This window comes from Orcinus orca, chromosome 9 (assembly GCF_937001465.1).
Source record: "Orcinus orca chromosome 9, mOrcOrc1.1, whole genome shotgun sequence".
Classification (NCBI taxonomy): domain Eukaryota; kingdom Metazoa; phylum Chordata; class Mammalia; order Artiodactyla; family Delphinidae; genus Orcinus; species Orcinus orca.
Window position 1 is genome coordinate 40,427,731 of NC_064567.1, and position 15,981 is coordinate 40,443,711.

The 15,981-nt window shown below is 40.9% G+C and overlaps 1 protein-coding gene across 6 annotated transcripts in view; it reads left to right on the forward strand.

Moving 5' to 3' along the window:
* Nucleotides 1-15,981, forward strand: part of ELMO1 (engulfment and cell motility 1) — a 549,020-nt gene that overhangs the window by 285,748 nt on the left and 247,291 nt on the right. For all 6 annotated transcript variants that reach the window (XM_049715202.1, XM_049715199.1, XM_049715198.1 and 3 more), the window contains one exon: nucleotides 9,161-9,269. In XM_049715202.1, the coding sequence (XP_049571159.1) occupies nucleotides 9,161-9,269 (109 nt within the window). The remainder of the gene's footprint in view (nucleotides 1-9,160; nucleotides 9,270-15,981) is intronic.

Here is a 15,981-nt window from a genome sequence, read left to right on the forward strand (position 1 = left end):
TTCACGCACACCTGTGCCATCCTTGGGCCCAGGAAGACGTGTACTGGCACAGGAGAGAAGGTCTTCCAGCCCTGTTTCTTTGATGCAGGCATCAGCTAGGGAATCTTTCCTTCTATCCTCTGGCCTTTGGAACAGTCAACAGAGCTGTTGCTTAGGCTTCCTCCAGTGACATCAGGGTTACTGTGCAGGCACAGGCACAAATACACTGTTATTTAATCGTTTCCCCCTTCGGTGCTACTTCATACTCAAAGGGAGGACTTTTCAGCAGCGTGTGGGTGTGATTGCTTGCTGTATTTCACACATCCTGCTTTTGTTGCACAATATCAAAGTGCAGGCAGCATTTGTTTTTGGTTGATTAATGTTCAATTCGAGGTCTATTATGAACCTCCAGGCTTTAATTACTACACCATTACCCAGTCAATTCCTTGCCATTTTATATTTATGGCCTTTATTATGCCTCTGCATGTGCAGTTGCCTAATTTTATTCTGGAAGAATTTCACCTCATTAGCTGGATTTTGTACCATTCTTCTCATTTGTCCATATTGTTACTTATCTTGGTTCCTTGTGTGTGCTTTCCACCTTATTTTTTCACCAATCTGACCCTTTGTACATACTTCTCCTTTTCCTGGGATGCATTGTTCTTTTGCCCTTGGAAACAGCTCTTCAAGTTTTTGCACACTCTTCTCTGGGTGGTCTTTTCCCTGGTGATCTGTTACACTCACTCTTAACTGGTTTTTCCATCAGGATTGCTTGGTGTCATTGGCCCTTCCAAAGGCCTGGAGGCCCAGCTCTTCAGCCCTGGACATACCATGGACAGTGGTTTCTCTCTAAAGGGCCAGTTAAGGATCAGGGAAGAAGCTTTTTTCTTTTTTAAAGACTCTGCTGCTAAAAATAATTTTTAAAAGACCTCTAAAATGCCTTACTAACACTCCCTGTCTCAGTCCCCCCAGTGCCTCAGAAGAATTTAGAGTTTGGTTTGCTTGCTTTGATATTTTCTTATGTTCCATCCCAGACCTGCTGAATCAAACTCCGGGGAGCAAGCCAGCAGTCTGGGTTTTATAAGCCCCCAGATGATTCTGATGCCCACTCAAGTTTGAGAGCCACTGTTCTCAAAAGATGCTGAAAGAAGTTCAGGAAACCCACCTAAGTCAGAAATAGTATTTATTCCACCTGAGTCCTTACTTTGCCAAAGAGCAAGATTAATAATTTCGATAGCAGTTGTATTTGGGTTTTTGTTGTGTGTGGTTTTTATCAACATCTTTGCCCTAGAGTTATAAGAATATTTCTGTAAATCAAGAGCTCATGTAATTATTATAGCAATAGTAGATCAATCGTCTCCCCCACTGAGTATTTGAGATGTCTCAGGCAATAAGAGATCTTTACCTCCATTTTTTATTTTCATTTAATCTTTACAGCCCTTTGTAGGTTGGCATTCCTGTTCCCATTTTTATAGGTGGAAACTCACGTTAAGGAATATGTGTTAAGTCACCAAGTCTGTTAGATGTAGATCTAGGAAAATCGTCTCTGTCCAGAGCCACATTATCCAGTCATCTGCTTCCATGTTAAGGACTTTCCTGATCAAAGCTTTATTATTATTATTTCATCCTCTCCTTTTTCAGTAAGTGTAGGTATCCTGTGTTTCAGGAGGAATCAGTAACCAGGAATGTGTGCTCTAGGGTTAGGCCACCTAAGTTCCTGAGCTGGGTCTGTTTATTTTTGTGCTATGTGAACCTTGGGCAAATTATACATCTTTTTGCTTCAGGTTCTCCAGCTGTAAAGTGGGATAGTGCAGTATTTCTGTCATGTGGTAGTACATGTACCTTACATGAGATAATGAGTGAAAACACTTCGAATGAGACCTGGGGAATAAATGCTCTTGATGAATATTAGCTGTGATTTCTCTTTCTCTGCCCTCTTGTCTGTGCCGTTAAAGCTCTGTACTTTGGGGCTCACTGTCCTTATCTGTGAAGAAGGAGTGGTGGATCAGGTGGACTAACAGCCTGGAATTCTGATTTTTTTCTGGTTTATCTTCCTGCTTGGCATAGTTTCTATAATTTTAATGTTCTTTGTTCTCTGCCCACTTAAAATCATATTAAGGCTTTGGCATGTTTATTTGATTTTAGGGACTTGCTCAAAATTCATGATCACGGTTAAGCTCTTGTGCAACCCCCTGGAGGCAGTTCAGTGCTCTTTCTAAAGCTTCTCTCTGGCTTTCTGAGACCAATCACCACTAGCATTAATACCAAAGGGAACATAGAAGGTGGCTCCCTCTTGGCCCGCAAGTCTCTGTGAGAGGACCCCACTGTGGCCTTACCCGTTGACTTTAGAAGATGTCTGTGTCTTGATGATGAGATCTAAGGGCTAACACTTCACTCTGGGGTGTTCCCTGATTCTGTTACTAATGTAAAAGTACCCCTGTGTTGGGGGTAGGGAGGGGGTGCATGGATAAAATAAAGGTTTTTATTTCTTTTTTGTTTTTTTTTTGCGGTACGCGGGCCTCTCACTGTTGTGGCCTCTCCCATTGCGGAGCACAGGCTCCGGACGCGCAGGCTCAGCGGCCATGGTTCACGGGCCCAGCCGCTCCACGGCATGTGGGATCTTCCCGAACCGGGGCACGAACCCGTGTCTCCTGCATCGGCAGGCAGACTCTCAACCACTGCGCCACCAGGGAAGCCCAACAGACAAGTTTTAATAGAGCTTGTGGGGTTGACAAGACTCCGAGGACGGGTGTCCTATGGTGGCTGTAACTGTTTAGTATTGGGACTTTATTGCCAAAACTATCAGGCTGTGACTTATTCTTTGGTGTCCTTGCTCATTCTCTGCACTTGCACAACCCCGTATTCCTGTGGAAGATTCCTGCTTGAATATGAGCACATGGGACTTCCTATCTTGCATTTCTGGTGTAAGTAGGTGGTGACACCGTTTTTATGCTTCTCATGCTAGAATGATGGGAGAGCCTCTGCATTGCTTTCATCTGTCCCCAGAGGCCAGTCATCAAAGAGCCAGTCTCACTGCAGTCATAATTTTTGTTTAGTTGCTGGTAAATGTTGGCCAAGGGCCTCAAGGAAAAACGAAGAGGGAGGGCAATAAAGCGATTATAAACACCAACTCTGTCAAGTCTGCTTTAGGCATTTTGCCTTTGTTTTGTGATTTAGGATGCACAACAGTCCTATGAAGTGGGCTTTCTGGAATTTGTGTACAATTCACAAAAAGACGCAACGCCTCATGCAAGCTTACACTAGTTTGGCCCAGGTTCTCTATGTTATACATGCTTCCCGCAGCAGCTTTGGGTCAGAATTGGGGCGAGACGGACAATCCCTTCTCTTGGAGAGAACACGGTCCAGGTTCACATACTGTCCTTGCTGGCCTGTGAGGAGACCATTAAGCTTCATGTGACCGTCAGAGTCAAAACAGCCTGAACAAAAACCTCCACAGATGAGAGGAGATGGAAGAAGCCCTTGAGGCTTGGTCCAGGGCTGGCTACAGGGAAAGCAGAATGGACTGGACTCACCCCAGATGAGGAGAGCTTAAGAGAAAGAGGAGGAAAGTGTGACAGGGACAATCAGCTGAACGTAAGTCAGCAACATGATGCTGAAGCTAAGAGACAAGTACTAGAGTGTGGTTGGCCATGTACTTGGCACTTAAAGGTAACTCCCAAGCCAGATAAGTTTGTCACTAATGGAGAAGAAGAACTCAAAATGCATGGAAGTAAAGCCTGTGGGAACCCTCCACACAAAGTCATTAACCCTGAGCAATAGTTACTGACCCTTAGGGGATAAATGAGATAAGAGAGAACCTTATACCTTTGTCTAGAAGGGTCTGGGATTTATAAACCCACTTCAGTGAGATAGAGGAAATTGATCAAAGTTCCCTTAGCCTCTTGAGACATGAAATCCATTGAGTTTCACGGCAATGTATATGTGAAGGCAGTGTGTGAAATATAATGGGGAAGGAGGAGATTTGGAAATTGAAGACCTTAAAAATTGAATTCCAGGAGTGACTTAGGCTATGATCTAAGCAGATCACCTCTTCCTCTTGTTTTAACTTTCTTAAGAGAATAATAATAATACCTGCCTTATCCATTTTATGGACTTGTTGGGGAATCAGTGGATAGAAAATACGTAAATATACTCTGTAAAGTTGAAGTATTTAATAAAATGTTTTTTATAGTTAATATTGCATAAATATCAAGTGTTCTATAAAATATGCAGACAGTTTCAACTACTTTCGGTATATGAAGTATTCTAAAATGAGTGATAATAGCAGTTTTTAATATGTACTCCATCCATCGAGGTTTCTGTTCCAGCATGTTTGCTTTTAAAACCAAAGAGTGAGGGAAAAAAATACAGATGAAAAATATGCTTTGATATTTCCAGATAGAGCTCAAAATATCTCACGTAAACATGATTAATACCAGAATGTTGAAATTGAAAATAGATATATTAGTGTATGTATTAAGTAAAAAAAAAACTACTGTCTAGTCTAAGAATGATCTCTCACTGTAGTAATATCTTATTAGTAACATTCATAACCATAGTCTTTTCTGAATATTTCTGTAACAGTGTTGACCTTAAAGCCCACACAGGCAGCTTGAAAGGTTTGTGTCGGCTTTGTCTAAAGAAACCAATCAAGAAGGAGAGTCTGTTTTTCTCTAGGTGGGTAAATATAATAAGATGGATGGCACATTTTTTTTAAAAACAGATCTTTGTTCATAGGACTCTTTTTTAAATTATTTATTTATTTATTTACTTATTTTTGGCTGCATGGGGTCTTTGTTGCTGTGCACAGGCTTTCTCTAGTTGCGGTGAGTGGGGGCTACTGTTCGTTGTGGTGCGAGGGATTCCCATTGCGGTGGCTTCTCTTGTTGCAGAGCACGGGCTCTAGGCACACGGGCTTCAGTAGTTGCGGCACACGAGCTCAGTAGTTGTGGCTTGAGGGCTCTAGAGCGCAGGCTCAGTAGTTGAGGCACACGGGCTTAGTTGCTCCGCAGCATGTGGATCTTCCTGGACCAGAGCTTGAACCCGTGTTCCCTGCATTGGCAGGCGGATTCTTAACCACTGTGCCACCAGGGTAGTCCCTAGAGATGGATGGTACATTAAAGAGTAAAGAGAAGGGCTTTTCCAAGCTGATTTACGTATTGGTTACTTAAATTACTCCTTAATTTAGTACCTGCTAATAAACAGTGCCTTGGAAATGTTTTCGGAACATTTATTGGCTGCAGTAATTCCACCTACAGTGTATTCAGATCACATCCTCATTAAATATTGATGCTCTCGTGAAATGTGAATTGTTAATGTGAAATGCCAGGGAATGTCCTCGCTGGGAGCTGGGGGCTGGCTGAAGACTACCTGTCTCCTGTCTTTTCTTTATGTTCTTCTTGCTCTGTTTTCCCCACTCATTTCCCATCATCAAGAGATTCAGATTTGCCCCTTGATGGGGCAATCTCAGATACAGACATTTTCAAAGAGAAAGATTCACTGATTGATGGGAACTTAGTTGTTCTTCCCTCCTGCTTTCCTGAACTGGAATTCCTGATTAGAGCCAGAAAGGATTCTCCTAAAAAGAAGAGGGTGATACAGGCTCAGGCGAATGAGACTGTTCACGTTCAGGCAAATTTCCAAAAGAGACCATGAAGAGGGGCAGAGGCTTTCAAGGACTCCAGCGCTGGTCCTTCCTGCTTGCCAGGAGAAAGGATTTAGTTGGATTTTATGACCAGCTTTCTCAGAGGAAAAACAACCAACTCAGAACACGTGTTGGCTAAAGAGACTGTAAGGAAGAATTTTATAAATCCCAAGGACAGCAAAGGCTAGGTTCATGCTGATATGCAATGCATAATTATTTATGTGAGCATGTGCTGCAAACACTTGACAGGTCCCACAAAATGGGATGGTTCATCAACTTCTTGGACAATCATAAGGGTGATAAAGCAACAATGATGAACTTCGAAAACTGCCGTGATTCAGCAAGTGGAACTGTTTAGGTTGTGATTAGGGTTAGGTATACTTGCAATGCTGGAGGAACATCCCCAAATGGAAATGGTTGATTTGTTAGTGTGGTACTGTCAGTGCATACAATAATTATGTGTGTGTGTATGTGTGTGTTATTGTTACAGTGTTTGTGCAGATAACAGTGGGAGCACATTTGTATTGAAAACCTCCTCCTTTGGCTTTATTTTATTTTATTGATTTATTGATTGATTGATTGATTGATAGGTAAGGAGTGGATTTATTTAGAAACACACTCCACAGACAGAGTGTGGGCCATCTCAGAAGGCAAGAGGCCCCAGGGTATGGGGAGGTTAGTTATTATTATTTATTTATTTATTTATTTATTTAATACAGCAGGTTCTTATTAGATATCTTTTTTATACATATTAGTGTATGTGTGTCAATCCCAATCTCCTAATTCATCCCACCACCACCACCACCCCACCCCCACTTCCCCCCTTGCTGTCCATACGTTTGTTCTCTACAGCAGTATCTCTATTTCTGCCTTGCAAACCAGTTCATCTGTACCATTTTTCTAGATTCCACATATATGCGTTAATATACGATATTTGTTTTTCTCTATCTGACTTACTTCACTCTGTATGACAGTCTCTAGGTCCATCCACGTCTCTACAAATGACCCAATTTCGTTCCTTTTTATGGCTGAGTAATATTCCATTGTATATATGTACCACATCTTTATCCATTCGTCTGTTGATGGGCATTTAGGTTGCTTCCATGACCTGGCTATTGTAAACAGTGCTGCAATGAACATTGGCGTGCATGTGTCTTTTTGAATTATGGTTTTCTCTGGGTACATGCCCATTAGTGCGATTGCTGGGTCATATGGTAATTATTTTTAGTTTTTTAAGGAAACTCCATACTGTTCTCCATAGTTCTTGTATCAATTTACATTCCCACCAACAGTGCAAAGGGTTCCCTTTTCACCAAACCTTCCCAGCATTTGTTGTTTGTAGATTTTCTGATGATGCCCATTCTAACTGGTGTGAGGTGATACCTCACTGTACTTTTGATTTGTATTTCTCTAATAATTAGTGATGTTGAGCAGGCTTTTATGTGTCTCTTTTCCATCTGTATGTCTTCTGTGGAGAAATGTCTATTTAGGTCTTCTGCCCATTTTTGGATTGGGTTGTTTGTTTTTTTGTTGTTGAGCTCCTGGAACCGGAACACTGCCCTGTACAATTCCAAACCTCTCCACATGGTAGACCAGGCAGTGTACAGAGGTTGTGTCCAACACACATCTTACTCAACTCAGGGGCTCTGTCCTTGATCTCTGACTGAAATAGTCTTTCTCCCCGACCTTGACATGGCAAGCTCTTTCTCACCCTTTGATTCCCAATAGTCACCTAGTTGTCTACACTCTCCTCCCCAAGTCTTCCCTGTTATTCTTTGCCACCTCAACTACTTTTTTTCATGACACTTGTTATAAACTGTAATTACCTCTTTTGTTTTATCTGTTTCCCTCAATTAGAGTGGATGCTTTGATAAGTCAGAGCCCTGGTCTTGTTCTCCATCTTATAGGCCTAGACATCTTCCTGGTAGACAAGAGGTACTCATTTACTACTGTAGATGGAATGAATAAAACATCATTTCTGCCACCGAAGAGGTCATAGTCTGGGGGAAAAACAACATAAGTTGATGTACAACATTGTTGTAAACGCTACTGGGATGCACCTACTCAGGGCGGTGTAGCTTTTGAGGACATTCCAGACAACTCCATTGAGGAAGTTGGAGATGGTGTCAGAGATGGATATGCTGATTATTCCTTTGTCAACGTATGAATTTGAAGATTGGCAACTTTTTTTTTTAATTTTGTGCATTTTAGAACAATTGGCTAATTCCCCTTTATTTTTGAAGTTTAGTAACTTTAAAATAGAGGTTTCCTCTTTTGTTTTCCTTTTGTTTAATACATGTGCAGAATGACTCCCTTAGTTATGGTAGGAATATCTCAAACTAGCTTAAGGAAAGAGGAGAATTTATTGGATGGCCCAAAGGATTTTCAGTGGAAGGGTTTAGCAAATAAACCGTAAGGTTAGGGAAGTAGCTTTGCTCCAGGAACACGTGGGACCAGCCGCTCAAACGCTGCCAGGGCTACCAGTGCCTCTCCTCTCTGTTTTCCCTTGCATTTTGGCTTGCTTTCCTTTTTCCTTTTTTTGTTTTTTTTCTTGCAGATTCACTTTCAGGTAGTTCCTACACTCATACCTCGTGGGTACTGTCAGCGTAGTTGGGCCAGTTTTTCCCTTTTTGTGTGATAAGTCTCAGGGAAGGACTCTGGTTGGTCCAGTTTGTGTCACGTGTCCCTTAGGTGTGGTCCGGTCAACTAGTGCCAAGGGAGAGATCTTGTAAGAACATGGAAACTCCTGTGGGAAATATGTGATTAAACATAGGAGCTGAACCATTAAAAAAGGACAAAATAATGCCATTTGCAGCAACATGGATGCAACTAGAGATTATCAAACTAAGTGAAGTAAGCCAGAAAGACAAAGGCAAATACCATATGATATCACTTACATGTGGAATCTAAAATATGACACAAATGAACTTATCTATGGAACAGAAACAGAATCACAGACATAGAGAACAGACTGGTGTTTGCCAAGGGGGAGGGGTTTGGGGGAGGGATGGAGTGGGAGGTTGGGATTAGCAGATGTAAGCTTCTATATATAGAATGGATAAACAACAAGGTCCTACTGTACAGCACAGAGAACTATATTCAATATCCTATCATAAATAGAAAAAAATATTTAAGAAAAGGAAAAAAATGTAGGAGATGAAGTCATAGAAAGAGAGTTGCTATTCCCAGGAAAGAGAAGATATGACCGGGAGAAAAAGAGAGTGGTTTTGTCACTTAAGTAAAAAGTCTTTACTGTGCTATTTTAAAAAACTCTCCATGGGCACCTCTGTGTAAGTGGAAACCAATGAGCAAAATATCCTCTTACAGAGTTGAAAATGGTTTTAGGAGATTTGGAAAACATGAGAGTTTTCAGTCCTTTTACAGAGAATATACTTAAAGTACAGCTTTGTTCTGCCCCCAAGAGCCCTAGTTTGGTGGTCTGGAGTGGATCTGTTTCTCTTTATAGTAGAGCCAACATTTTTGATGTTTTCTACAAACTGACTTTCCTTTCTGACCTGTTCCCTTTCCTGCTTGCAGATTGTGCTTGAGAACAGTAGCCGAGAAGATAAGCATGAATGTCCCTTTGGCCGCAGTAGTATAGAGCTGACCAAGATGCTGTGTGAGATCTTGAAAGTGGGCGAGCTGCGTAAGTACACATATTTCCCACAGGGTGTGAGGCTTGGCAGAGACCCAGCTTCCAGGGTAGTGCCCTGACCTACATGCAGGGTTCCCAAGATGCTGACAGCTAAGCAGGAGCATCCCCGTGGACCGAACATTCTTTGGCTCAGGTTTCCAGTGTATGTATTTCTTCATGTCTGCCCTGGGAATAAATATTATTAAAATCTACAGGGATGGAAAAATGTGCAGGTATTGTGACTGAATTTCAAATATTATAAAAAAGAATGTATATTAAGAAATGAGTATATATTTCTCTGTTTAGGAAATAGATCTATGGATTCCTTTTTAAAAATTCCAGTTTTTACGCTACCAGTAGATCACTTTCTTTTCTTTCTTTTTTTATTGAATTTTATTTTATTTTTTTTTTATACAGCAGATTCTTATTAGTCATCAATTTTTTTTTTTTTTTTTTTTTTTTGCGATATGTGGGCCTCTCACTGTTGTGGCCTCTCCCGTTGCGGAGCACAGGCTCCGGACACGCAGGCTCAGCAGCCATGGCTCACAGGCCTAGCCGCTCCGCGGCACATGGGATCTTCCCAGACCGGGGCGTAAACCCATGTCCCCTGCATCAGCAAGCGGGCTCTCAACCACTGTGCCACCAGGGAAGCCGCAGTCATCAGTTTTATACACATCAGTGTGTACGTGTCAATCCCAATCTCACAATTCTTCACACCACCACCCCCACTGCCCCACCACTTTCCCCCCTTGGTGTCCATACGTTTGTTCTCTACATCTGTGTCTCAATTTCTGCGCTGCAAACCGGTTAATCTGTACCATTTTTCTAGGTTCCACATATATGCGTTAATATACGATATTTTTTTTCTCTTTCTGACTTACTTCACTCTGTATGACAGTCTCTGGATCCATCCACGTCTCAACAAATGACCCAATATCTTTCCTTTTTATGACTGAGTAATATTCCATTATATATATGTACCACATCTTCTTTATCCATTTGTCTGTCGATGGGCATTTAGGTTGCTTCCATGACCTGGCAATTGTAAACAGTGCTGCAATGAACATTGGGGTGCATGTGTCTTCTTGAATTATGGTTTTCTCTGGGTATATGCCCAGTGGCGGATCATATGGTAATTCTATTTTTAGTTGTTTAAGGAACCTCCAAACTGTTCTCCATAGTGGCTGAATCAAATTACATTCCCACCAAAAGTGCAAGAGGGTTCCCTTTTCTCCACACCCTCTCCAGCATTTTTTGTTTGTAGATTTTCTAATGATGCCCATTCTAACCAATGCGAGGTGATACCTCATTGTAGTTTTAATTTGCATTTCTCTAATAATTAGTGATGTTGAGTGGCTTTTCATGTGACTCTTGGCCATCTCTATGTCTTCATTGGAGAAATGTCTATTTAGATCTTCTGCCCATTTTTGGATTGGGTTTTTTTTTTTATATGGAGGTGCATGAGCTGTTTATATATTTTGGAGATTAATCCTTTGTCCGTTGATTCATTTGCAAATATTTTCTCCCTTTCTGAAGCTTGTCTTTTCATCTTGTTTATGGATTCCTTTGCTGTGCAAAAGCTTTGCAGTTTCATTAGGTCCCATTTGTTTATTTTTGTTTTTATTTCCATTACTCTAAGAGATGGATCAAAAAAGATCTTGCTGTGATTTATGTCAAAGAGTGTTCTTCCTATATTTTCCTCTAAGAGTTTTATAGTGTCTGGTCTTCCATTTAGGTCTCGAATCCATTTTGAGTTTATTTTTGTGTTTGCTGTTAGGGAGTGTTCTAATTTCATTCTTTTACATGTAGCTATCCAGTTTTCCCAGCACCACTTATTGAAGAGACTGTCTTTTCTCCATTGTATATCCTTGCCTCCTTTGTCATAGATTAGTTGACCGTAGGTGCATGGGTTTATCTCTGGTCTTTCTATCTTGTTCCATTGATCTGTGTTTCTGTTTTTGTGCCAGTACCGTATTGTCTTGATTACTGTAGCTTTGTAGTGTAGTCTGAAGTCAGGGAGCCTGATTCCTCCAGCTCCATTTATTCCCTCAAGATTTCTTTGGCTATTCAGGGTCTTTTGTGTCTCCATACAAATTTTAAGATTTTTTGTTCTAGTTCCATAAAAAATGTCATTGGTAATTTGATAGGGATTGCATTGAATCTGTAGATTGCTTTGGGTAGTATAGGCATTTTCACAATATTGATTCTTCCAATCCAAGAACATGGTATATCTCTCCATCTGTTGGTATCATCTTTAATTTCTTTCATCAGTGTCTTATAGTTTTCGGAAACAGGTCTTTTGTCTCCCTAGGTAGGTTGGTTCCTAGGTATTTTATTCATTTTGTTGCAATGGTAAATGAGAGTGTTTCCTTAATTTCTCTTTCAGATTTTTCATCATTAGTGTATAGGAATACAGGAGATTTCTTTGCCTTAATTTTGTATCCTGCTACTTTACCAAATTCATTGATTAGCTCTAGTAGTTTTCTGGTGGCATCTTTAGGATTCTCTATGTATAGAATCATGTCATCTGCAAACAGTGACAATTTTACTGTTCTTTTTCAATTTGTATTCCTTTTATTTCTTTTTCTTTTCTGATTGCCGTGGCTAGAACTTCCAAAACTATGTTGAATAATAGTGGTGAGAGTGGATATCCTTGTCCCTTTCCTGATCTTAGAGGAAATGCTTTCAGTTTTTAACCATTGAGAATGATGTTTGCTGTGGGTTTGTCGTATATGGCCTTTATTATGTTGAGGTAGGTTCCCTGTATGCCCACTTTCTGGAGAGTTTATGTCATAAATGGGTGTTGAATTTTGTCAAAAGCTTTTTTTGCATCTATTGAGATAATCATATGGTTTTTATTCTTCAATTCGTTAATATGGTGTATCACATCGATTCACTTGCGTATATTGAAGAATCCTTTCATCCCTGGGATAAATCCCACTTGTTCATTGTGTATAATCCTTTTAATGTGTTGTTGGATTCTGTTTACTAGTATTTTGTTGAGGATTTTCACATCTATATTCATCAGTGATATTGGTCTGTAATTTTCTTTTTTTGTAGTATCTTTGTCTCGTTTTGGTATCAGGGTGATGGTTGCCTCATAGAATGAGTTTGGGAGTGTTCCTTCCTCCACAGTTTTTTGGAAGAGTTTGAGAAGGATGGGTGTTAGCTCTTCTCTAAATGTTTCGTAGAATTCACCTGTGAAGCCATCTGGTCCTGGACTTTTGTTTGTTGGAAGATTTTTAATCACAGTTTCAATTTCATTACTTCTGATTGGTCTGTTCATTTTTTCTGTTTCTTCCTGGTTCAGTCTTGGAAGGTTATATCTTTCTAAGAATTTGTCCATTTCTTCCAGGTTGTCCATTTTATTGGCATAGAGTTGCTTGTAGTAGTCTCTTAGGATGCTTTGTATTTCTGCAGTGTCTATTGTAACTTCTCCTTTTTCATTTCTCATTTTATTGATTTGAGTCCTCTCCCTCTTTTTCTTGATGAGTCTGGCTAATGGTTTATCAATTTTGTTTATCTTCTCAAAGAACCAGATTTTAGTTTTATTGATCTTTGCTATTGTTTTCTTTGTTTCTATTTCATTTATTTCTGCTCTGATCTTTATGATTTCTTTCCTTCTGCTAACTTTGGGTTTTGTTTGTTCTTCTTTCTCTAGTTCCTTTAGGTGTAAAGTTAGATTGTTTATTTGAGATTTTTCTTGTTTCTTGATGTAGGTTTTTATAGCTATAAACTGCCCTCTTAGAACTGCTTTTGCTGCATTCCATAGGTTTTGGATTGTCATGCTTTCATTGTCATTTGTATTGTTCATCTCTGTTGCTTTGTTCTTTAATTCTTCTAAGTCTTTGTTAAACATTTCTTGCATCTTCTGGATCTCTGCCTCCATTCTTTTTCCAAGGTCTTGGATCATCTTCACTATCATTATTCTGAATTCTTTTTCTGGAAGGTTGCCTATCTCCACTTCATTTAGTTGTTTTTCTTGGGTTTTATCTTGTTCCTTCATCTGGTACATAGCCCTCTGCCTTTTCATCTTCTCTATCTTTCTGTGAATGTGGTTTTTGTTCCACAGACTGCAGGACTGTAGTTCTTCTTGCTTTTGCTCTCTGCCCTCTGGTGGATGAGGCTATCTAAGAGGCTTGTGCAAGTTTCCTGATGGGAGGGACTGGTGGTGGGTAAAGCTGACTGTTGCTCTTGTGGGCAGAGCTCAGTAAAACTTTAATCCGCTTGTCTGCTGATAGTTGGGGCTGGCTTCCCTCCCTGTTGGTTGTTTGGCCTGAGGCAACCCAACACTGGAGCCTACCTGGGCTCTTTGGTGGGGCTAATGGCTGATCTGGGAAGCCTCACGCCAAGGAGTACTTCCCAGAACTTCTGCTGCCCATATCCTTGTCCTCACGGTGAACCACCGCCACCCCCCACCTCTGCCGGAGGCCTTCAAACACTAGCAGGTAGGTCTGGATCAGTCTCCCCTGGGGTCACTGCTCCTTCCCCTGGGTCCCAATGCACACACTACTTTGTGTGTGCCCTCCAAGAGTGGAGTCTCTCTTTCCCCTAGTCCTGTCGAAGTCCTGCAATCAAATCCCACTAGCCTTCAAAGTCTGATTCTCTAGGAATTCCTCCTCCCATTGCCAGAGCCCCAGGTTGGGAAGCCTGACATGAGGCTCAGAACCTTCACTCCAGTGGGTGGACTTCTGTGGTATAAGTGTTCTCCAGTTTGTGAGTCACCCACCCAGCAGTTATGGGATTTGATTTTACTGTGATTGTGCCCCTCCTACCATCTCATTGTGGCCTCTCCTTTGTCTTTGGATGTGGGGTATCTTTTTTGGTGAGTTCCAGTGTCTTCCTTTCAATGATTGTCCAGCAGCTAGTTGTGATTCTGGTGTTCTCACAAGAGGGAGTGAGAGCACATCCTTCTACTCCGCCATCTTGGTTCCGATAAAGCTGAATCTTTTTTCTTTTTTTTGAAACATCTTTTTTATGTAAAGAACAATTGCATACCTTAATGAAATCCTCTTGCTTCCGGTATTTTACTTGTTTAGAATGCTTTCTCTATGAAAGAAGGAATTATTGAAGGAAATGGGTAGATGATCATGAAAAATGTGTTCAGAAATGTGCTTATTGCTCTTTTTCTTCCTTATATTATAAAATTTAGGAGAGGACACCTAGAAATAGAGAGCATGATAATTTTCCTGCCTTTTGCTCGCTGGCATAATTTGGCTTTAACTTGTTAAGGCAAATATGATTTAATCTGGCCTGCAATCATTGTCAGCATTGAGTCTTCCTATAGTGGGTAAATTCCATTCCTTCCACCAGCTATAGAGCTGACACACAGATAAATCTTTCCTTGTAGACTTAATAACATGGGCACCAGAGAAGGCTGTTTATACCAGAGAAATGTCAAGTGTTTGCTATTATTGTGAAAGCGTAAATATTTAGTCACCTGCTTGAGAGCTTAAAATAATGGTCTGAAATGATTAATGGGAAAGAATCTAAAGATTAAATTGAGAAGGGGGTTATGTTTTATTTACAGTGTAGAACTGACTACACACATGCTGAGGTAAATTTAAAAATTTAAAACTTAATAAGGACGAAGCTAAGAGTTTGAGGTGTTTGACCAAGATGTTATCATCCTCCCATGTAGGGGTGGGGGGGAAAGAAGTTGAAGTGGACGTTGAACTGCCATGGAAGTTTGTTACTAGTGAGCCCAAATTAGGGCATTTTTGCATTAAGAGTAGCAGCCTGACCTGAGAGATTTCTGTTCTCAGGTTCACTCATCACCAATGTTAACATTTCAGTTTATCTGGGTGCTTGAAGTGAGTTATTCTTCCTACTCCTCATTCGACTAACTTGTGGAGATTTATGTCCGCTCTGTAGCTTACTGTGTATTCCGCTGAAGGATTCAAGTCCTGAATCAAACAAATTCTCCTGAATTCCTCAGTCTGATAACCATGCGTATTTTGCATTCATTTCAATTTGGTGGGGGAAACTGTAGAAAGTCACTTGCTTAAAAGCACTGCAAGACCATCCAAGATTTTGAGAAACTGGAGAAGAAGCAGAATCATGCTCTGCTTGGCTGGTACTTCTTGTGTCCAGGTTATTGCCCTGCAATGTCCTTTTCTTACCCTGCTTTCATTTTCATCTTCCCCAATGGCCTGCTTTGGCTATTAGCTCTCATCCTGATGGCAGTAGAAGGTATACTCTTGTGTGCTTTGACTGCCATACCCAGCTTTCTCCTCTTCTCCTTTGCCTAATGGACATGTTAAAAGTTAGCACAGAACAGAGATATGGTGAACTAGAAGGAGAATACTGGGGACAAGGGGCAGCTTGGTTCCATCTCTGCCACTTATGACTTTTGTGTCCTTGGGTAATGTACTCATAAATCTCACCGTGCACTTATATTCCTACATTTCCCCAGAAATAGATTGGTAGGATTTGAGGTGATGATTTGAGTAGTCGCATTCATTTTGTCTGTATCACAAGTAACGTTGGTGGCTGAAATTGCAGTGGGAGGCGTGAGAGGAGTATCCTGGGAACAGATAGTATTCAACCTAGGGAAACTAACTTGGACAAGATAGCCAAATTTCAGGCTGTGTGTGGGCAAGGTAAACGTGGATCTGATCTGGACTCTCCTCCTTGTCAGTGGGACCCCGTCTGGTGGGCAGATGGGAACCTTGGTGGCAGGAGTCTGAGCAGACAGTGCTGCTCAGGTGGACGTCACTCTGTG